The sequence below is a fragment of the Camelus dromedarius genome, chromosome 9, assembly GCF_036321535.1.
Source record: "Camelus dromedarius isolate mCamDro1 chromosome 9, mCamDro1.pat, whole genome shotgun sequence".
NCBI classification, from domain to species: Eukaryota; Metazoa; Chordata; class Mammalia; order Artiodactyla; family Camelidae; genus Camelus; species Camelus dromedarius.
The window spans coordinates 49,325,337-49,348,741 of NC_087444.1; the positions used below are offsets into that span (position 1 = coordinate 49,325,337).

General features: G+C 50.5%; 1 protein-coding gene across 1 annotated transcript; it reads left to right on the forward strand.

The window, feature by feature from the left end:
• Positions 1 to 274: 274 nt before the first annotated feature.
• SNX20 (sorting nexin 20) lies at positions 275 to 21,236 on the forward strand. The gene is made up of 9 exons (XM_010990082.3): positions 275 to 429; positions 3,153 to 3,291; positions 4,670 to 4,821; positions 6,073 to 8,310; positions 9,766 to 10,009; positions 11,267 to 11,877; positions 16,268 to 16,435; positions 17,148 to 17,382; positions 18,451 to 21,236. Exons 2-4 carry the CDS (start codon positions 3,162 to 3,164, stop codon positions 6,739 to 6,741), a joined length of 951 nt encoding a protein of 316 aa, XP_010988384.2. The 5' UTR covers positions 275 to 429; positions 3,153 to 3,161; the 3' UTR covers positions 6,742 to 8,310; positions 9,766 to 10,009; positions 11,267 to 11,877; positions 16,268 to 16,435; positions 17,148 to 17,382; positions 18,451 to 21,236.
• Positions 21,237 to 23,405: the final 2,169 nt, after the last annotated feature.

The following is a 23,405-nucleotide window of genomic DNA, read 5'->3' on the forward strand; positions in this document are numbered from 1 at the left end:
CACCAGCTCTCTGCTCCAAGCCTCAGTTTCCCCATCTTTCAATGCCTTGCTCACAGGGTAGGATAATGAACAGTAAAGAGCTTAGGGAATTTATGTCCAAATGCCAGAGATAGTCAAGGACCCTGAGGGTCAGCCAGGCTGCTGCAAGGCTGTGGGAACTGAGGTCCAGGCCCACCCTGCCCAACCCAGCGCTGCCCAGCGGGGCAGCCTCAGGCTGTCTGCCAGTTGAGTTCACTACTATCTTTCATCAGCCAATAGACTGAGGCGACCAGGAGCGGATCACACAGCCTATTTCCTGTTTTCATACGGGGAACTTAGCAAAGCCACAGCCACTAGCCTGCTCGCCCGGAGCTTGGAACAGAGAGCCAAAGGGGGGCCATGTGATACCCCTCCCAGACCCTTGGACACGCACAGGACCAGAGGCCTCAGGTCAGTGTTTGATCTCAAGCTCAGTGGGCCTCTGCCCACCTGTGGCCTGAGCCTCCTCTTCCTCTGACTCTCCCTCAGTACTCCTTGGGGGCAGGGTGGGACGGAGAAGGGTTTGTGACAGCCTCTGTACACCGGGCTCCCCTTGGAGACTTGCGGTAGAGCAGGGAGCAGCTCCTTGACCCTCCATCATCTCAATTCCTTTTTTTAAATTGAAATATAGTTGATTTACAATGTTGTGTTAGTTTCTGGTATACAGCGTAGTGATTCAGTTATACATACATCCCTTTTCATATTCTTTTTCATTATAGGTTATTACAAGATATTAAATATCTTTCCCTGTGCTATACAGATAAACCTCGTTGTTTATCTATTTTATATGTGGTAGTTAGTATCCGCAAACCCCAGACTCCCTCCCTTTCCCCTTGGTAAGTATAAGTTTGTTTTCTATGTCTGTGAATTTCTTTCTGTTTTGTAAATAAGTTCATTTGTGCCACTTTTTAGATTCCACATATAAGTGGTATCATATGGTATTTGTCTTTCTCTGTCTGACTTACTTCACTTAGTATGACAATCTCCAGGTCCATCCATGTTGCTGCAGATGGCATTATTTCATTCTTTTTTATGGTTGAGTAGTATCCTTTTGTGTATAGATACACAATTCTAGTGTGTGTGTGTGTGTGTGTGTGTGTGTGTGTGTGTGTGTATACACCACTTCTTCTTTATCCAGTCATATGCTGATGGACATTTAGGTTGCCTCGATTCCTTCTGAAGTGCCAACTGTTTCTCCACCATTGAGCTTGAGCTTGAGCTTGGGGAATAATCCACCACACCTGTGTTTCTCAAAAAGTGGTGCCAGGGAGCCCCTGTGTCAGCACAGCTCTCAGGACTTGTGAAAATGCAGACTCCAGGGCTCACCCCCAGATCTGCTAGGTTGGACTCTCTGAGGTTGGGAGCAGGAGGTCAGCTTTGGACAAGCCCTCAGCACCGCCACTGCCTCCCCCAGGAGGTTCTGATGCGTGCTCACGTTTGTGAGTGTGCCCCTCCAATGACCATAAACGTCTGTCTCCCAGATCAGACCAGGGTGTTTACTCTGCTGGAGTCTCCCCTCTGATGGAAAGTCCCCTGCCGCCCCCTCAGAAAGGTAGCATGGGCTCTGAAAGGTGCCCTGTGTGCCCACCAGAAGAAGGCTGGACATGGCAGGTGGCCCTGGGAGGGAGAATTGATGCTCAGGCATCTCAGGAGGGAAGGAATAGGGTGATCACTCGTGGAGCTGGATGGCGGAGGGACTGGGAAGCTGCTGTCACCCTGGCCAAGGGCAGGTTCCCAAGCCGACAGCACCAACACTTGCCATATATTATTGTAAAGTCTAGACATCATTGCTCTCCAGGCTGTGGAGAGGGGAGGGAAGGGCCCGCAGAGCCCCCTGTACAGCTGTCCCTAAAGAGCTTTTGGATGACAGGATTGTTTGCCCCATTTCACAGAAAGGGAAACTGAGGCCTAGAGACTCCATGGATGCACCAATGACAACTTTCTCCTTGACACTTTCCACTCTCAATCCGTCCCATGAGAGAAAATGGAGAGCCTGCTTTGGCTGCTGAATTTGATTTTTATCCTAAGCCCTGGGTTCATGCTCAGCTTTCCCAGATCTTAATTCAGAGTCATATATCTCTCAGATATTTCCCAGAGCATCTGTCCCATGTCAGATGCTGACAAGGGGGACTATTATATGATGCCTGATATGTTCAGGGCCCTGAGCTGACACTGCATAGTCCGCCTGACTTAACTCTCACACCGGCCTCATGAAGGTGGGGGCTGTTATCAGGCCCCTTTTGTAGGAAACTGGGGCCCAGAGGAGTTCAGTAACTTCCAGGCACTGCTCACCTTGTTCCCTTGCCTGGATCATAGACAGAATTATGCATAAACTGAACCCCAGGACTCCTGCTGCCTGCCCTCCCCTGAGTACTGGGGCAAGGGGGCGGGGTGTAGGAGTCTGAAGTTAGAGCAGCCTGCATCTGTGTCCTGTCCACCAATGACCAGCTCTTGATCCTGGGCAACTCATTTTCTTTATCATCAAATGGAGATGAAAAACTCCTCCTGTACATGGATTCGGATTAAGTGAGAGAGCAGGTGTGGAGCGCAGCGGGTGGAGCTAGCCTGTTGTGAGAATTTGGCTTTGCTTGTTGGGCATACAGACCAGCCACGTGACCTTGGGCTAAACCTCAGTTTCCTCATCTGTTACTGGGATCATGACAGATTATTGTGGATGCGAACAGCCTAGGTGCATACGAAGTGGGTATAACATGTTAGTAAATGTCTGCTAAAGGATAAAAAGGGTTGGGGGGAAGGAAAGGATACATCCCAATCTCCCTGCTTTGGACACTGAAATTTCATATGCACGTGTAATATAAAATGGAGTGTTAGCACGTTTTTCTGGACAAGCCAGCATCTTTCTCCCAAGTAGTCATGAAAGCCATTACGTTTGCTTGACATCACCTCATTTAAAATTCGAAGCAACTCAATAACATAAAGATCCTAACGTTAAGAGAAGGTTCTGCTCAGCCTAGGAGACATCAGTCCAGCCAAGGGCCAGGCTGCCATCTGGCCATTGCGTGGACAGCCAGGTGGGCAGTGGAGGGCGCAGCAGTGGGGACTAGGCACCCCAGGACCCACCGGGCACCCCAGCAGGAGTAGGGACTCACTCTCCTCTCTTGTCCCCCCGGCAGCCTTGGAGCATGGCAAATCCCAAGCACCACGGGAGCCCTGGATGGACAGAACCTATACACCAGTGCATGGCGGGGACCAAGCCAAAAGCAGCGGCCCCTGGCCCAGACCTCCCACGTCCAGGACCTGAAGAGCACTTAGGTGGGCTTGAGGCTTGGGGCAGGGTCGGGGGATAGAGGTTTGAAGACATACGAAATACCAATGTGGTTGCTTCAGCAGATGCCATCAGAAAGCAAGACAGCTCACTTAACTAGGGGAGATATCTGGGAGATGATCCCAGGAGGTATGGCAGGGACTGGGAAGGTGAGGAAAGGAAGGGCAGCAAGCCAGAACAGAGTGTTGATGAACAGGTTACCACTGTGGGCAGGTGGGGTCCAGTCCCAACGGGGGTTCTCTGGGAGAATGCATGGAACACACCTCAGACTGTCCCATCCCAGAGGCAGGGAGGCCAGGCTGCGATCCACCAGCCCATCCTCCATCAGCTGAGGGACTTTCCGCAGCATGCTAATATGGCTGGAGAAAGCCCTCACGGGGAGAGTCGTAGGTGTGTCCAGTGGGAAGCCAGTGGGATGTTCCAGAACAATGAGTACCAAGGGGAGTGGCAGGGCACTGACCCATCTGCTACAGCGCCATCTCCTGGAGCAAAAAATTATCCACCATATTCATGCCACGGTTCAAGATACCTGCCTTGTACCTGGCCCTGTGTGGGCGCTGGGGAAACAGGAGCCAACAAGCCCCGTGTTTAGTTAGGGAAACAGACCTGTGGGATATAATGTAAGATCCCACGGAAAGGGCTACGGGGACAAGGTGGGAGGCTCTTACTCCAATGCCAGGGGGTGGTTGAAGGGATAAGTGGGCTGGGTCTTGGACATGTTGGAGAAGGGCTCCTGGGACACAAATCCCTTGAAATGAATTTTATAGTGATTTGTGCATTTGGGGTGAGAAATGATTCTAATCTTTCCCAAGATTCTCAGAATGGCCCACGGCTCAAGTGAGGTTTAAGAAACACTTTGTTTTCCCAGAAGGGAAAGAGGAGGAGGCATTTAAGGCAGAAGGGGTGGCTGATGCAAGAAAAAGCCCAGAGTGTGGGAAATGAGATGAGATTTAGGAGCTGAGCCTGGAGCCTCGCATCCTCTCAACTCCCTCCGCCGTCTGCTGGTGTGTGCTCAGCGGGCGATGACCACGGAGTCAAGGCTGTAGGGAGGGCAGAAACAAACCATCTACATCCCTGCTCTCCAGGAGCATGGGATTTCACAAGGGCCAAAAGTGGACGATGCATCCCAAACACGCTCCGTTTCATAACCAAGAAGCCACCTGGAGACAATGGGCTCTGCCAGGTCGTCAGCGACAGGATGCATTCAGCTGGGCTGTGTGCAGGGGCCTGGCTGATGCCCAACTGGGCCTATAAATGGTGGGATGGGGGAGGGAGGTATTCACAGCTCTTCCAGATCCTGTCCCCAAGCCCTTGCCCCCAAAGCGCACTGACCCATGCTAGTCCTTAAGGGTGCGGTCCTTCCAGATGTCCACAGCAGCCCAAGCTCCAACTCCAACATGACCACCCGGGAGCTGCAGGAGTACTGGCGCAGCGAGAAGTGCTGCTGGAAGCACGTCAAACTGCTCTTTGAGATTGCGTCTGCCCGCATCGAGGAGAGGAGGGTCTCCAAGTTTGTGGTAAGCAGAGACTAGGAAATCATGGCATGCCTTTCACCACCTCTATCCTGGCCCTGGGCAAGGCTGGTGGAGCCTCAGTCTCCCCATCGTGAAATGGGTTGACACACATGAACTCACAGGGTTATGGAGAAAATGGTCCCCCTCACGGCACTGTGAGGGTTGGAGACGTAGGAGTCAAGGTCCCTGATCCTAAGAAGGATTCAGCCCCAGTTTAATCCATGTTACCCAGTTTCTGTGTCCCTTCTTCACTGCATTTGACATCCCTGTATCATTTTTATTATTCTTTACCTAATTTTTTTTCTTTAAAGTGGATCACTCTTTTAAGACACTGAATAGATGTATTTCAGAGGGAAATATCTTAAATGGAAAAACCAGAATCCCATGGCATCAGAAAAGGTCATTATAAAAGTAAACACAAGGAAAGCTCAGTGCTGGTACGAAATTCTGGCTGGTTATGGTGGCTGGTGGAAAGCTGTGCCTGGGGGCTGCTCTCTTTGTGGAAACGGAGTTTCAGCCCACGTTGGGGGAAAGGTTAATGACTACAGAAGAGCCACACAGCCTTTCTCCCCCCACCCCACCCCCCTTGATTGGGATGGAATGGTCACAATAGCTGACACTGTGTGCTGACTGCATGTCATGGTTATTAACTCATTTAATCCTCACCCAGTGAGGCAGGCACCATTCCTATCCTCAGTGTATGGATGGGAAAACTGAGGCTCAGAGAGGTTAAAGTCCCTACCTAAAACCACACAGCAAGATGGTGGTGGAATTATAACCCAGGCAGTCTGTGCCCCTAATCAGCATTCTCTTAAAAGAGAAGATAAAGGAATAATTTTCTCACTGTACTAACATCACTGCCAATAGATCACCTAACACCACCTCCCCGGAGTTCCACACTTGCAAAACACAGACCTTATTAATCCAAGCTTCCCAGTCCAGGAACCCGAGGCCCAGTTTTGACCATGTAAGACTGAGAGCACCCCCAGGCCCCCCGGCCCAGCAGGTCCCCGCTCCTCCTGGCCCAGGATGCCTCTGTGTCACTGTTTGTTATTCTTCGTTTGACTCTTGTCTTGATTCGCTTTTACAGCTCAGCCAATGCTGACGGCAATTTAAAACAGAATTGCAGATAACGATCACCCATTTCCAGGGCCTGCTTTAAATGATGATCATTATTTTATTTCCTGGGCTCGCTCTGGAAGTTCAAACCCTCCGTCAGGATGTACTCAAAGGCGCTCTCTCTTTGCACCACAGATGTACCAGATCGTAGTCATCCAGACCGGGAGTTTTGACAGCAACAAAGCCATCCTGGAACGGCGCTATTCAGACTTCGAGAGGCTCCAGAAAAAACTCCTAAAGACTTTCAGGGAAGAGATCGAAGATGTCGTCTTCCCCAAAAAGCTCCTGGTGGGGAACTTCACCGAGGAGATGATCTCAGAGCGCAAGCTGGCCCTCAAAGAGTACCTGCGCCTGCTGTACGCCATCCGCTGCGTGCGCCGCTCGCGCGAGTTCATCGACTTCCTGACGCGGCCCGAGCTGAAGGAGGCCTTCGGCTGCCTGCGGGCGGGCCAGTACGCCAAGGCGCTGGACATCCTGGTGCGCGTGGTGCCGCTGCAGGAGAAGCTGACGTCCCACTGCCCGCTGATGCTGGTGCCGTCCCTGTGCGCCATGCTGGTGTGCCACCGCGACATGGAGCGCCCTGCCGAGGCCTTTGCCGCCGGGGAGAGGGCCCTGCAGTGCCTGCAGGCCCGGGAGAGCCACCGCTACTACGCCCCGCTGCTGGAGGCCATGGCCCGCCTGGCCTACGCGCTGGGCAAGGACTTTGTGTCCCTGCAGGAGAGGCTGGAGGAGAGCCAGCTTCGGAAGCCCGCCCTGCGGGGCTTCACCCTGAAGGAACTCACCGTCCAAGAATATCTGTACTGAGTCCCCGGGAAGGAAGCTGGACAGCTGGGATGACCATTGCTCTTGGGCTGTTTGGGACTCATGCTAAGCAGGACATGCCACTCTGGGCTCTAGCTTGCTGGGTGACTTTGAATAAGCCCCTCCTCTCGTCCTGTGTCCCCGTCTGTGTTGAACAGAGGTGCTCCCGGGTGTCCTTGGAAGCCTCTGCTTGTGTCCTCTGTCCCCTTGACACCAGACCCACTTCATCTCAAACCCAGCTGCCAAAGCACTGGAGAAGAAGATGCACTTTACTCACTTTAGCTGGAGAGGTTTACACTGCACATCACAAGCAAAGCCTAATCTGCTTCCTCACAGACGTCTCTCTCGCCGCCGTTCTGAGTCTTTTCTCTCTGCTCCTCCCCCTCGACCTTGCTTGCAAATATTCCCACCCACTATCCTAAGTACACAGCTCTCCCCTCTTTCCAGTAGATCCAACGCAGCAAAACAAAAGGTTACCTACTGCTCCTCAAGGCCAGCTCTGTCCCCAGGATGGGCTGTATGTCATCCTTTGAAGGGTGGGAGGATCCTGGGCTGGAACGCAGTCCTGCCTTAAGAGTTTGTGACGCAAGGCATCTTGAGCAAGGGGAGTTGCCTGAGGTTTTCCGGTTAGGATGATGTAACTCATTGCCTAGGGTGGGTTTTCATTTGTCAGGCAACTGTCCCTTGAATGGCCTCGCTGGATTATGTAGACATAACCTGAAGGGAGATGGAAGAAGATACTCAGTGGGGCCTCTGGGTAGAAGAGATTGAATCAACCCCCCCCCCACCTCATCTGAGGGACAATGGGTTGGGAGGCCCTGGACTGAAGTCTGCTGTCAGGCCCCCAAGCGAAGTGGATTCTGGACCAATGCCCTGGGCTCAAGCAGAGTCAGGAGCGGATGGTACAGGCTGGTTTTGGTCCCAGGCTCCTTCCTGAAGGTTCCAAACAGACTGACACCTTCAAACAAAGAAAGCCTTCAAGTATCTCAATTTACTCCAGGAGAAGGACACTTCAAGTGGGAGAGACTGGGTTTCTTGAAATTCTGGGCATGTGGAAAATTAAAGTGTTAAATGGGAGAACAAAAAGAGCTGCAACTCTTTTATAACATAATGGTAAAGAAGATCGTGCTGATTTTACAAGTTCTTTCATCAAATATGGAATGCTCTCAGCCCTTAGACGCACCAAATATTCACTAAGAAAGAAAAAAAAAGCCCAATATGGGGAGTTTAGTAGGCGTTTCCAACAAAAAGCTGGGAGCAAAAGTTAGCCCCCAATGAACACAAGGGTCAATGTGGAATAAACCTGTTTTGTAGAAAAGGCCATGAAGGAGGGAGGGCATGAATCAGACTTGGGGCTGGGTGGAGGGTGGGGAATCTTCTCCCAGAACTTGACTGCAAGCTCTACTCCCCCAAGTTTAAGGTCTAAATACACACGATGTGGTCCAAAATACCTCAAGCAGAGCCGTGATGGCAAAGAGGTTCAGGCACCTTGCACCACAAATGCAAATTCTCTCTGAAGGAAGTCAGCATCGATCCAGGCCAAAAGAGAGCAAGATGCCCTTGACTTCAGAGGTGCGACAATGTGTGGGGTGGGGGACCGTGCATCGCAAAGTCACACATTTATGGTGTGTGTGTGTGTGTGTGTGTGTGTGTGTGTGTGTGTGTGTGTGTGGTGCAGAGAAGGAGGGGGAAAACCTTCTGCAAGGTAGAAGGGTCCGAAGAAACCATATGGGGGAGCTCCCCATCAGTATCCTTATTTGAAAAAGAAACTTACTATTATGACCCCCAGTGGAAAATCAGAACCACTTGCTCTAATTAGAAGGTAGCTATAAAAATAAACACAGAAACCTAGTGCTGCTGTGACACCTCAGTGGCATTTGTCTGAGACTGGCCTTGAGTCTGAGGCCACTGGACATCCTCTGTTACAAGAGACAGAGACCAGCCTCAGAGATCATTGTCACCAAGTTGAGACTGCTCTTTAATTTCCCCAGAAAGAATGGAAAATACTGCAAAGGGAAATAAGCTTCTGACTGCAGACCCTGGATCATCCAATGTTATCTGGGTGCCGTCTCAGACCGGCTGGGGTCTTGCTCCTTTTCCCCCAGCCCCAGCGCCCTGTTCCATATCAGCCCTGATTGCTCTCCAGTTCTCTGCTGGGTTTGATTTCATCTTTGATAGACCTCCTTGGCTTTCCACACCCCAACTGGGAGGTGGTACCCAGGCGCCGGCTCTGGGCTTCACACCTCAATATCAGATAAGACCCCCAAATGGAGGGAGATTCTGGTTTGGTCAAAGCCAGAACCTGTTGCGAGTCCTCTACTTGGAGTCACTGTGCTCCTTGGAAGAGGCCCTACATGAGCCCCACCTGCCCGGTCAGCAGCAAAGGGCCCCTCACCAGCCTTACCATCTGTCTATGCGTGTTCGCATCTCTCAGTAAACAATGACTCATGATGTTCCTACTCTGTTAGACCCTGTGAAGAGCACAAACAGGACAGATCAGGTCCCCGCCCTCATCAAGGGGACCCCTCACAGAGCAAGCTGAAGCTGGGACAGAATGGTCACCCTTGGCCAGATGGTCAGGGAAGGCTTCTGGGTGGAGGAGATATTTGAGGGAGCCGTAGGGAGGCGGTCACGGCAGCGTGGGGAGGGGAGACTCTGCAGCAGAGGGAAAGCGGAAGCACAGCCCTGAGGAAACTCCTCTGTCCCGGGGAGAGGCCTCAGCCCAGGCCTGGGCCCAGAAAGGGAGCAGGCAGGCCCAGGATGCTCTTCCCCTGCTGGGATACCTGGCTGGGCCCACGGGAGGAGGGGCTCCACGTGCCGCTGACAGTCTCCTGAAACTGGCTCATTGCGACGTGAACTAGCAGCACACAGACCCTTTGGTTGCAAGTGACAGAAAGCCAGGCTAATCTGATGAGGAGGAACTGATCCTCTGAAAAGTCCAGGAATAAATTAGCATTAAGCTAAGTTGCAGCCCCAATCCCCGATATCCACATCTGGTGTCTTTCTCACTTTCTCTTTCTCTCTTAGGTTTCGTTTCCTGGAATTCACCTTCTCTCTCAACAAGTTCTCCTCCTGGTGACAAGGTGGCTACAGCAGCACCAGGCATCTATGCTCCCTTCTCGGCACCCCCAGATGAACCCCCGGCAGGCTCTTGTGAAGACCTGGTCTACAGGAAACACCCTCCCACATGCCTTTTCCTGTGGAGCAGGACCGCAGGGCAGACCACAATCAACTCACCCTGCCTTCAACGGAAATCGGTCTTCACATACTGGTTTGTAATCTACTTTTTAATTTTTAAAATAGGCTTTCTTTCTTTAGCGCGGTTGTACATTCATAGCAAGATTGGATGGGAGGTACTGATATTTCTTCTATTTCTCATACAGCCCCTGCCCCCACACATGATAACCTTCCCACCAGAGTGGGGCCTTTGTTACAAGGGATGAGACTCCACTGAAACATCATTGTCTGTATTGTTTGTTTTCTGATGGGGACGTAATTAGGTTTCTTCATTGATTTTCGCTTAGAGGAGGTACCAGGGATTGAACCCGGGACCTCTTGCATGCTGGGACTGCACTCTACCACTTGAGCTATACCCTTCTCTCCACTGATAATGTCATTGTTGCCCAGAGTCCACAGTTTACATTAGGGTTCACCCTTGGTGTTGTGCATCCTGAGTTTGGACAAATGTACCCACCATTATACTACACTGAATGTGATGAATTAGTCTGATTAGAGAATGACTCAACTTTATATATAATCATGAGCATCTTCCTAGAATATATAATATTCTTCCACGCTATTTTTTTAGAGGGGTACTTTTTTTTATCTATCCTACAAAATATTCCATGTGTACTTGAGAAGAACATATATTCTGGTGCTATTGGATAGAATGTCCTGTATATGTCTGTCAGGCCTATTCGGTGTATAGTTTGTTTTTTTTTTCCGAATTCATTCTTTCTCTATCTGGATAATTTATCCATTTTTTGTTTTATTTATTTATTTTTTAATTGAAGTACAGTTGATTTTCAAAGTTGTATTAGTTTCCGGTGTACAGCACTTCCACGCTGTTTTTAATAACATTGTATTTTGACATATGTGCCACTGCTATTTTAACTGTTCTGTTTGTTCCAAATTTTCCTCACTACAGGCAGCGCTGTAGCAAATGCCTTGATCCAATGTCTCTTTTGTATTTGTGCTTTCTAAGGCAGTTTCTAGCAGTGGTTTTTCTGAATCGTAAACACGTTTAATGATTTTGATATTAATTTCTCTCTCTCCAGAGAGAGTCTATACCAACCCACTCCTCCCTGAGCCTTCCAAAACACTGGATGTTGACATTTTTAAACTGTTTTCAATGTGATAGTGATAAGTGGTATCCATGGTTTAATGTACATCTCCTTGTTTCTGGTGCGTATGGACATTTTTCATGGGCTTACTGGTCATTTTTATTGTGCCCAAGGTTGTGAAAATGTTGTGTTTTTTGATTTTTGGTTTTCTTCTTTCCCTTTCCATGTGTCACTTCTGGATGGAGGCGGGACCGAGGGAGCATCTAATACTGCAGTTTAAAAAACGGCCAGCAGATAGCGCTGCCGCATTGGAGGCTCCGAAAGCTTCCCAGGCTGTGCTGGAGAAGAGGCATTAAACAGGAGGGAAATTGAGTGTTTCTCTCAAAAGAAAAAGCCCCGACTTTGAAAAATCGTTCGAAGGGGTTTGAAATTATGCTTAAAAGAAAGAGATTTGTTGGGAAAGCATTGATCCTTCGCTGCTTCTTAACCGCCACTCCCCACCGCCCTTGTTTGGAGTTCCCCCATGACCCTCACTTGGGATTCGGAATCTCACTTCTCAGTTTCTGCTCCCTCATCCTCTTCCCGCAGCGCACAGACCCAAAGGGGCTGAAGGAGGCCCTCTCGCCGCCCCCGCTCCACCTCCTCAGGCCGATCAGCAGAAGGCAGTGAAACCAAAACTCCTAAAAAAAATAAGGCGCATGAAATAAGCAGCGCGCAGAGCCTCCAGGTTTCAGCCGGACTTTCAGCGGGCTGGCTCCTGAGGGAGGGGGCGCGATTCCAGTCCTGGTCGCTTGGGTGGAGCACGGGCTGCCCCTGGGCCAGCCCCTCCACTTACTGGGCCTCAGTTTCTCTGCTGGTAAGTTGTGTTAGTCTCCCATTACCACAAACCGGGTAGTTAAAGCAAACTTACTACCTCACAGTTCTGGAGGCCGGAAGTCTGAAATCTAGGTGTCAGCAGGGCCGTGCTCCCTCTGAGGGTGTGACAAGGAACCTGCTCCCTGACTCTCTCAAGGCTTCTTGTGGCTTCTGGCATCCTTGGCATTTCTTGGTTGTGGCTGCATCCCTCTAATCTCAGCCTCCGCCTTCACCAGAACTTCCTCTGTATGTAACTGTGTCCACATTTCCCTCTTCTTCTAAGGACGCCAGTAATTGGATGAGGGCTCACCCGGATCCAGTATGACCTCATCTAAATTTGATCACATCTGCAAAGAACCTATTTCCAAATAAGGTCACATTCGCAGGTACCAGGCGTGAGGAGATCCAGCTCCTCCCCTCCTCTACACAACTGGCCTGTCTGGCCCCAGACCACTTCCCCTGCCTCATTTCTGCCCTCTCCCCTCCGCCGCATCCCCTTGAACCTCAGAACCGCCAAATGGTCCATCTGCTTGGCATACTTTTCCCACAGCTCTGCGGGAGGACCTCCCTGGTGACCCGCTGCTCTTCTTCCTCCTACCACTTATCTCTTTAATGGCTCATATCCCAGGAGAAATCGTCTTGAGGTCTGCTCACTGTCCCTCTTTGCCTCTAAGTGTGGGTCCCTGTGGGGCACAGCTCACCTGCCCTTGGCACCCAGAAGAATGTCTGGCAGGGCTGGCGTCACTGGTGTGTGACCTCTGCAGCCGCACGGAGCCCCATATCTACAAGGGCCCTGCACTTGGCTTAATGCTCTGTTGTCACTGTCCTGAAATTATTTTTTTTTATTTTATTTTGTATTGAAACATAGTTGATTTCAATGTTAGTTTTAGGTGTCCAACAAAATGATTCAGTTATACATATATACATATATTATCAGATTATTTTCCATTGTAGCTTATTACAAGAAATTAAATATAGTTCCCAGTGCTAGAGTAGGTCCTTGTTGTGTATCTATTTTATATATAGTAATGTGTATATTTGTTAATCCCAAATTTCTAATTTATCCCTCCCCTACTTCCTCTTTCTGAAATTTGTAATACTTTTTGAAAAGGGATCCCACGATTTCATTTTGTGCCTGGCCTGTTCTGGTGCCTGGCAGATAGAAGTCACTCAATAACTAATTATTGAATGATGCCACAGCATCCACTGGGGGAGGCATACCCCTGTGCCCTGCACTCCCTGCTTAATCTCCTACTGAGAGTTTGGGCTAGGACTCCACCCAAGTTTATGCAGAGAATCAGAAAGGGAGAGATTGCGGAGGTGGGGGGGGCAGGTTCAGGTCCGGCAGGGAGGCAGGGGAGGCAGGCTGCAGGAATCTCCCTGCTCCCCCCCCACACCCCAACTCAGGGACCAATATGATGAACTCACTTTGAGGGGCACACCTGGATGGCCAGGGGCACACCTGGATGCCAGCAGTGGGAGTGGCCTCTGGCTCATGGGGTCCAGTCTCTCCCAGAGCAGAAGTGCAGCCCACCCAGTGATCTCATCCTTTAAACCGCCTGAACCCCAGAGTCCGACTACGACGTAAATCCCCTTTCTCACCTTCAAATTACAGCCTGGAGAAAGCCTCCCCTCCCCCTCCCCTACTCTTGTCAGCCTTTGCCTTTGTTGTAACAAAGAGGGGGCTCTCTTCTCTTATCACGTCCTGTGGGCAAGAGTGTCTAGCTCGAATTTAATGATGTGTTGCTTTTCCCTGTATTTATTTTTATGGTTACTTTTCTTCCTCTGGACCTGATACTGTTTCATTCTTTTCCCATTTATGTTGGTGATATAAATCGTGCCTATTAAATTAAATGCATTTAAGTTAGGAATAGGGGAATCTTTGTGCATAACGGCCAGGTGGATATGGGGGAAATTGCAGGAGATCCTGAGAAAAAGAAGAAGGGATTCTGAATACCGGTCCAGACCCTGAAAGAATGGCCCAGAGTTGGGGGTGGGGGCATGTCTGGAGCCCCACGCAGGGCCGGTGGTGAGGCCAGGTCTCTGGGTTCCCTGCCCAGCGCTCTCCTCCAGCTGACCATTCAGCCTTAACGGACTGCAATTCATGATGAATCTAAGGCTGGGTTGCGCTTTCCTCCTAGAAACTCTCTTCCACCAAGTTCCCTGGGGACCCCCTCCCCAAACTCAGGGCTCCTGGTCCGTTTAATAACCCAAGCTGCAGGCGAATCCTCCTTAACAATCCTCCGACAAGCCAAGCTGGAGACTGGAAATCATGTTTCTGCTTTGAAAACTGCCACCGACTGCCTTTCCCACCTTCTGCTCAGCAAATCTTCACACGCCGCATTTTAAATACTGTTTCTCCTTTTGCCATGATCAAAGCACTTGCTTGTTCCCCTGATAGGTGACAAAAGATGTCAGAGAGACTAATGAGACAACGTGGTGGCCGCCTCCTTCCTTTCTCCTGAGGGAAGAAACATTGCAGGGCTTCTTGGGCTGGGTGGCCTTTAGGATTCCGGGGGTGAGTGCACAGAGAAACGTACAGGCTACAGGCAGGGATGGAGGAGAGGACCTCAGGCAGGCTGATAATTGGCACCAGTGGTTGACATCAGTTGGGTGGGCGTCCCAGCATGCATTTTCCCTTCTCCTGGGCAATGCATCCCAAATTTTCCTTTAGAATAACCACCCTTCCTCCACTACTATTTCAAGAGGTGTTGGCTCTGCCTCAGCTTTCGGCTGTGTGTGTGATTCAGACCTGGCTGAGTGGAACCTTGTATTCTCCTGGCCCTGGCAGTTGGTCTTGTGGTGAGCATGGGAGCCAATCAGAACCACAGAGAAGCAATCTTGGGGCTCCAATTCAACTGACTATTAGGAGAGAGGATAGCAATTCGGGCTGGCCTCGGTGGGGGAGGGATGCAAGCCTGGAGTTGCCAGGGAGTTTGGCCAAGAGGGACTAAGGAAATGGAGCCCCAGAATGGGGGGAGAAGTGAACACTGACCCCTGATGATCTTAAGCTCCTAGATCAAACCGCACCTGAATATGAAAGCAATAAACTCCCTTTTCTGCTTTACCTGTTGAGGTTTTTCTTTTCATTGTGACAAAAGATGGTTATTTCATGATCATCTCTTATCAACTGAACATGTGTCTTCAAGCACCTCCCTCCCTATGCCCAAGGATACAAATACCATTTCCTCCATGCCCCACGCAATTTCAGCACCTTTCAGGCTCATCATACACTAACACTGAAGACTTTCTGCTAGAGGGCGCAGTCCAGATATGGAAACTGAGGCTTGCTCAAGTAGGATACCACATGGAGCATTCCTGAGATGGGTCACACCTCTGAGGTTGTCTCTGCCTGGGTGTCTTCCCACCCAAGGGACAGCCCAGACGAATGGATCAAACGTCCTCCCAGCCCAGTGACTCCTGCAACCTGTATCACACTTCTTGAACATGAAAGTCCCATTTTACAGGTTCAGGGACTGAGGCAGCAGGGACCAGGAACATCTGACACTCCTACTCTCATTTCTTTATCTCGACACACATTTGGCACTTAATCCTCCACCTTGCAGCTAGGAGAGACGGAGAACAAGCACTAGATAAGAGTAAGTGAGGGCAAATAATGACATTGATTGTGCTCCTAGATTCAGCCATGCCTGAAGGCCTTAGATCAATTTCTTGAATCTTTCAAGTGCCAATCTATCCTTTTTTAGGCTAAGCCAGGTTAAGGATTCTGTCACTTGCAACCAAAAGAGTCCTGGTTATATAGCTGCCTTCAAATCTCTGAGGAGCTGTGCTTCATAGGACAAAGGGACAGCCATATCCAGTCAGCCCTAGAGGCCAGGAAGAAGACTTGTCACAGGAAACTCACATTTCATGCATCTCCCCAGTTATCTACTTGGTAAGGAGTCCCTGGAATCAGTGGGAGGGAAGGCTGTCAGTCTGGGGACATGATGGAGACCAGGATGCATAGGAGACCACAAATGCCAGGCCACTTCCACTCTGTCCATTGGCCAGAAACAGCCTGTGGCCCCGGGTAGCTGCAAGGGGGCTGGGAGACACCGGAAGACCTGTCAGACACCCCCAGCTGCGGTCCACTCTGCCACCTCCGCGGGATGACTCCTTCCCTCACAAAACACCTATTGAGGAATGACTTAGAGCCAGGCCGTGCACAGCAGGGGCCCCACCACCATGAAAGGACAGGCTTGGTCCCGGTCCTTGAGGAGCTCAGGAGGGTGGGGGCGGGTGTAGAAGATCAAACAGACCCTCATCAAAGTTCCCCAGGCCCCCATGTCTGTGCCCTCCCCTTTGTGACTGCATCACCATCCTTCCTGACTCATCGACTAAGTTTAGTTGGCCCTCAACCCTTGACTGAGCCTCAGTTTCCTCATCTGTAGTTGGAGTAATAGAAGACGAACAGAAGTTGTCCTATCACCGTGAGAAAAGTGAGTCTCATACTGGGGAAGCCTCACAGCCATGGCAGTGTAACGAGGATTCAAACACCATCAGTCTGATCCCACTGTTCGAGTCTCTTCAGTGGCCCTGATCTCTTCAGACCTCCCTGGGTGAGTGGCCCCTGCAGAGTTTCCCTCAAGCTTTCACGCTTAACTATAAGGAGGGGATATGAGAGCCCAGCCTCCCAGCCAAAGCAAAGGTTGGCCGTGCCTGTCCTCGAGCCAACTTGGTCCCCTGAAAAACAACTTGAGGCGGCCCAGCATGAATTCCGAGGCATCCCTGGAGCCAGCTCCTGGCTCAGGTTGTCTCAGAAGGGCCATAGCAGCTCTCCCACCACCCGGGCCATGGACAGGGTCAGCGCCAAGCCCCTCAGCCCCCTCCGCCCTTTCTCCAGACTTAGATGTGGTTGAAAAGCTTACCACGGGACCAGCAAGGCCACCACCATTAGAAACCTGATCCTGAGTTGCTGATTAAAACCAGGAGGGGGTTTTAATCAGCCGGGGCCATATGCTGTTTAACTGAAGATGAAAGTACAAATGATAAGCATCATCTCAGAAAAGATGCCATTGAAGGAAGAGCAGAGCAGCGAGTGGCATCTTTCGTCATTACAGCAGCCCCTCGCAAAGCTCTCGTTATGGGCTTTCAGGACCATCTGGGCCCCCTCTTCATTACGCAGCGCTTATGGTGTCATTGTGTTTGACGCCGGCTCCCGAGCCCACACAACGCTAGACTTCTAAATATACAATTAATGTCTATTAATTATCGTTTTCAAACCAGCAAAATGATCCTTCATTAACTTAATCGCTTCTTCTATTTTATCAGGAAATTGTATTCTCTTCATAATCCCTGCATCTGAAGCCACCCGTTGGCGGCGGCACGTGACTCTTGGCTGACTGTTTATGGGAAGGCCTGCCTGTCCTCTGGGCCACCTCAACAACCCCCACCGCATCCTCACCCCCAGCCCCACCCTCCATCACCGCTGGAAGCCACTGCGGCCCTCTAGAGCATCACACTGGGCTGTCTGAGCAGGTGTGTCATCCAAAAGATAGTGGTGGAGGTAAGGCTTGGGTGGCTGCCACCATGGAACCTGGTCCAGCTGGACCCCAGGCCAGATTAAAGTGGATTTAAATCAATATGTGTATATGTAGGGGGTGATGTAGTGAGGAAACTGGGGTTGTCACCTTCTGAATCACTGTGTGTAGCCCTGGTCCTCACCATGGAACCCACCCGCTCCAGTCACACTAGCCAAGCACATATGGTATTACTAACCCCATTGCATAGGTGGGAAAACTGAGACCCGCAACAGAAAAATAATTTCTTCAAGACTGCAGAGCAGGTCGGCAGCAAAATCTGCAGCTTTTCTAACCCCCAAGAGTGGCCTCACCCTGTCTGCAGGTGTGATAGCTGGCACTTTTGTCCCGTGGATTTCCATTCTCCATGTCCCCTTAGCATGGAGGGTGCTCTCCTGCTCCATTGCCTTTGGGCTTGGCCATGTGACCTGCTTCAACCAACGAGATGGGAGCAGATGTGATGCCCACTGTGGCCCCTGCATCTTGGATGGTCAGGAGATGCTCAGGGAAAGAAGGGAGGCAGGAAGTCAAGAGAGAGAGAGAGGAAAAGAATGTCACAGAGCACAAGTTTTGCAACCTGATTGGGTCAAATGCCTTAGCAAAATTGTATAACCTCCCAGCCTTACCTTCCCCATCTGTAAAATGGACGTGATAGAAAACCTACCTCATAAAGTTGTCATGAGGATTAAATGGGCAGTGTCTTTCTATAAATCTAAGTCACCTCTACAGTTCACTCCCTCTGCTCCAACTTCGTTTCCACAGCCTTATTTTAAGCCATCTCACCTCATCTCATTTATGCCTTAGTTTACAGACAAGCTGTTGTGATTTGGGGACGTGTGGGAGGCCCAGGAAGGGCACCTGCCCCAGGCTTGGGGGTCAGGGAGGGCTTGGTGGAGGAGCCAGTTCTTGCAGGCGGAGTGGGGCAGAGGAACCGCAGGCCTGCAGCCGTGCGCAGCTCAGCTGGGGCTGCTGGGGCCAGCCCAGCAAGCACAGACTCACGTTACGCAGGCAGAATTGCATTCTCTGCTGTCCCTTGTCTTTCTGCAAATTCCCAGGGCCTTCTGCAGTCCCCCAGGAGCCTGCTTGCAAGCACACAGCATGAAAGTGAGGAGAAGTCAACATCCACGGAAAAGCACCAGGCTGGGACCTGTGAACATTGCAGCCTTTCGTCCTGCAGGTGGACACTTGGGAGCGCTCTGTACACATCCCAGAGGTCTACCGCCTCCAGGGGCAGCCTTGGCAGCACATCCTTAAGTCAGCTTGTCACCTTGCATCTCACTCTCCTGCTCCCTTACTCCTCTTCCGGGCATCACTCTACTCAGACATGATCTGGCCTCACGTCCTTGTCTCAGGCTCTGACTTGGGGAGCCCAGGCTAAGCACAGGGTTAAGAATAGGCTTTGCAGGGAGAAGGAGCAGCCTCTTCTGGGAAGGAAGGGGAAGCAGAAGGCTCTCCCATTCAAGGACCATCCGGGGGTGCAATGTGGCAGGGCAGAGGGGAGACAGGAAGGGACGGGAAATGGGCAGGGGCAGCTGACTGAGGGCCTGGTCTGCTGGTCTGGGACGGGTCCTTGTCCCGAGGGCAACAGGATGGGTTTGCACTAGGATAGTGTCATGGTCAGCTTGGTGTTTGAAAAAGCACTTTCTGTCTGCAGCTTGGGGACTGATGGGAGGGAGTGAGACTAAAAGAGGAGGTGACCATGCCAGGGGACAGCGGACAGGCTCCACCAGAGTCATGGCAGCTGGGATGGGGAGTTGGGTAGAAGTGGAATCTCTTGAGGATATAGAACTAAAAGTTTTCAGTAATTGAATTAGGGGTGAGGGGGGAGTCGAGGAGGACACCCAGGCTTCTGGCCTGAGCTGCTGGGTGGATTGTCTTGTCTATTAGACATAAGTTTAGACAAACTTAGAATAAGTTTGGAGTAATTTGTTTTGGGGGCATGTAGTTGGAACTCCTTGTCAACAGCCTAGAGATGTTCACTGAGGCCCTGGCAGTGAATGAGATCCCAGAAAGTGGGTCCACGGAGACGACAAGGGGGCCAGGACCGAGATGACAGCAATGCCACTATTTAAAACCTTTTTATTTTGGAATACTTAGATTCTGCAAAGATAGTACAGGGAGGTCCCATGTACCCAGTTTCAATGCTGCAATTTTTAAAGGAGGATTAGGCAAAGCTGATGCTAAAAGCAGCTCAGAGAGGCTGGAGAAAATCCAACAGAGCTTGATGTCAGGAGAGTGATTTCACTTAGGATTTAGTTTGGCTGCAAGTGAGAGCAGTTTAAACCAGTGAGAAGTTGGTTTCCTCTGCACTTAATAGTCTAAATGTAGATGTCCAGGTCTGGAATAGAAGCCCTGTTCCTCTAAACCACTGGGGATACAGGCTTCTTCCAGCCACTCCACTATCTCTGGGGTATTGGTCTTCCCCTCATGGTCCAAAATGGTGGCTGCAATTCCAGCCATCATATTTGCTTTCCAGGCAGCAGAATGGAAGAAGGGTTGAAGAATGAAAGAAATGATGGGAATGAACAAGCAATCTCTTAAGGAAGATTCCCAGGAGCTGCCACACGGCACATAACACTGACTAGAATTTAGTTGCAAAATAGACTGAGAACTGTAGTCTTTATTGTTGAACTCAAAACGAGTGACTCCATTACCAAGAAGAAAGGGAGGATGGACACAGGGGAGCAACTAGCAGCCTGTGCACAGAATCCAAGGGTGAAGGGTGTTCTGAAAGGGAAGATACGGGCACTATCATGAAATACAGCCAAGAAGTCAAGGGAGGTAGCAACTGAAATTCCCACTGGATTTAGGGACAAAAAAGTCAGGGACAACTTGGTGGGGATATAATGATAATTGTCTGTCTGACCCCAGAGCCCTTGATCCTGAGCTCTTTACTTTTTCCAGAGTTGGCAGATGGTGGGTGGAAGGTGTACAGAAAGACAGAGGTGAAGGAGTTGAGGGTATTTGACAGAGAATAGTGGAAATCCAGACCACGGACTGTGGTAGAGGAAGCAGGAAGTGAAGATGAGAGAGTGAAAGGGAGCTGGTATCTTGGGAGGAACGAGGAGGGACTGTGGGAAGGACAGGAGTGAGAACAGAGAAAGGTGATAGTTTTTGTGGCTTCTGAGGTGGGGCACTTCTGGGTCCCCAGTGGGACTCAGGAGTGGGTGGCTGAAGACAGGAGAAAAAGGAGGTTGTTTCCGGGAGGGGATTAGTTTATAAAATTTAGAGATTGGATCCAGGTGAGTGCTGAAATCCACTAAGATGCTGGCAGGATGTCAGGTAGAAGCAGATGCCCAGTGTCTTTAGAGAAGTCCCAGGTGCCTTCCACACCACCCGCAACCCTCGTTCTCATTGTCATTATGGCACCCCCCAAAACCTTGAATGGCTGCTCATGGATTCCCAGGAAAATGTTCAAACCCCTCCCCCTTTCCTTTGAGGCCCTCCACGATCACCTGGCATGGATTAAGATGCTGTTAGCAACAGAAACCTCAAGGAGCACACAACGCCAGCACCTGGGCCTGAGTCCCCTGGATGAAGTACTTCTGTGTCTGCTAGTCCATTTTCCAACTGCCTGCACCCGTGACTCCTTGTGGAAGGCTCTGTGTAGCCAGCTAGCACAGTAGAGTTGGAGCTGCCCTCGACTAATGACTGGTAGGAATGGGAGGATCAATACCCTAGCTCCTTTGCTCTGTGGGTAGGTAACTCTGAGAGGCAGTCCACATGGGTTCCCCGCAGTAGCAAGCTCTGGTTGTCCACAGTTGCCTCCCTTCCCTGTCTCACTCCTCACGCCCTGCCAGCACTTCCCAGAAGCACCTCAAAATAAACACTTGCTCTCAAATCCTCATCTCAGGATCTTCTCCCGAGAAAAGCCAAACCACTGGAGTGCAGATGCTGAGTAGCTGCCAGGTACTACATGAGTGGTAGCTCAATGACATCCTCCAGGACAGGGGTTCTCCCCGTGTCTGTGCTCTGTGGTCCTCAGCCTGGTGGCAAGATGGCAGCCATCATGACATCACACAAGCCCCTCAGCAGACTTCCCTCCATGTCTCATTGGTCAGAATAGGGTCATATGACCTTCCCTGAGCCAATCACTGCAAAGGGGATGACTACCAAAACTGGCTTAGACCAAGAACACAATTAATAAAGAAGGCCTCCTACTTTCTGTGAATTTGTTGAAGAGGAGGAGGAAGAGAGAGAGGAGGAATAGAGTAGGGATGGAGGGAGAAGAAGATCAAAAAAAGAGAAGAAAAAGAACCCAAATGTATAATACCAAAAGAATAACTTTACAAGCTTAAAAATTCTTATTTGGTTATGTTATAAATACTAAAACCAAAATGTAGTAAGAAAAAAAAAAAGATTGGCTTAGACTAATCACCTAGGGGCAGAAAGGAGGTTGGGGTCAACCACAAGGACCAAAAAACGCCCCCACTTTCCCTTCCAGTCTGAATCTTCCTCTGTAGACGTGCAATAGTGAAAAGACAGAGCTGGTTGACCCTGCCTGCTATGCATTCCTTGATCCGTTCTTCCAGCAAGCGTATATTGAGCGTTTCCTATGTCCCTGCCTGCAGGAGCTCATAGGCTACTTGCTGGGGGTGGGGATGGGGGAGACAAGAAAAACACAGAGGGCTGAGTGTGGTCGGGGTTGGGGGGTGGCAGAGGCATAACCCGGGCCCCCCGATTCATCTGTTTTGACATCTAGAATCCCATCCCCCTATACCCTCCACATCCCCACCCCCACCCCACATCATGCCTGCCCCATAGAGCCACTCTCCTCCAGGAAGCCTTTCCTGATTTCCCCAGGCCTCCAAGCTCCACCCGGACACTAAGCCCCCTTGGATTTTGGGTGGACCAGCCTCTAGGCTGACATTGCCTTGAATGGCTCCCAAGTGTCCTTGTGTCCATTCATCTCATCTTTCCCGTTAAGGGTGAGGCTTCTTAAAGGGAGGGGCTGTGTCCCCAGGGCTGACCCACAGCCCAGGCCGACCTGCCTGGCCCCAGTCTCAGTCCCCAACCTGCCTCGTGGCCTCCTCCTCCTCTCCTTATCTCTCCCATCAATTTCTTATTTCATAAAAATCAATTTCTGTCCCGTTTTTGCCGTCTACATAAAAGACTGTGGCATCAATTAGCCTTCGTTCTCTCTCTCTCTCTCTTTTTTTCCTTCCTCGTCTTTTTTGGAAACCTCTTTGTAGGGAAAATCTCATATTTCAGCAATTTGCATTATCCACACACTCAGCTTTGAAGTTCTAAGTTATGGTAAGAAAAGGACCCACTTATCTGCCCATAAAAAATGTTCAAAGCTTATAAATTCCCTGAAACAGATGTACATTATCATTGGATTTGCCTTTCTTTTGCTAGAGCATGCCTAATAGAGTTTCGGCTGCCCCCTGGCCCCCTTCCCCCCCCGCCCCTGTTAGCATCTTGTCTCCACAGAAGCCCGCTCCCCACTGGGCCAGACCGACTTCAAAGGTCCCAGGCTGTCTGTTAGAAGCAAAGCACAAAGAGGGAACATAGGGGCCTTTTAAATCCCCCACGTTTAAGTCAATATCATGGCTCCCTTCTTCCCCCTCTCCCGGCAGAGGGACATCAGTCCGCCATTCGTTTTCTGCCTTTGCGAGCGCCAATTCAGCAATTACCAGAGGGAAGGGAGGCCTCTCCCTCTCCCTTCTCTCTGTCTCTGCCCTCTCATTCTCTCCAACTTTACTTTTTGTTCTTTCCCTCACTTAAGAAGATGCTGTTCAACAACAGGAAAGGCATTGCTGATGCCGGGTGTAGACAAACCAGTGGATCCTCAGCACTTTCGCAGGTGAGAATGTCGTAAGTATCTTGTATCCAACAGGCGCCCTTGTGTCCTACGATGAGAGCCTTCTCTCTGGGCTGCTGTTTCCAGTCCCTTCTCCATTAAGTGGCCAGATGGTCACATTCTGTCCCCCACACCCAACCGCCCCTCCCGATTGACCCTCCAACTTATTGGTGTTTCTTCAGAGTTATGAGCAAACTCTCCACCATG

Excerpts from the sequence above, each read along its gene's own strand:
- SNX20 (XM_010990082.3), top strand. The coding sequence starts at position 3,162 with ATGGCAAATCCCAAGCACCACGGGAGCCCTGGATGGACAGAACCTATA. Across the intron at positions 3,292-4,669 it reads AGGACCTGAAGAGCACTTAG|ATGTCCACAGCAGCCCAAGC; the intron begins GTGGGCTTGAGG and ends CGGTCCTTCCAG. Across the intron at positions 4,822-6,072 it reads GGAGGGTCTCCAAGTTTGTG|ATGTACCAGATCGTAGTCAT; the intron begins GTAAGCAGAGAC and ends TTTGCACCACAG.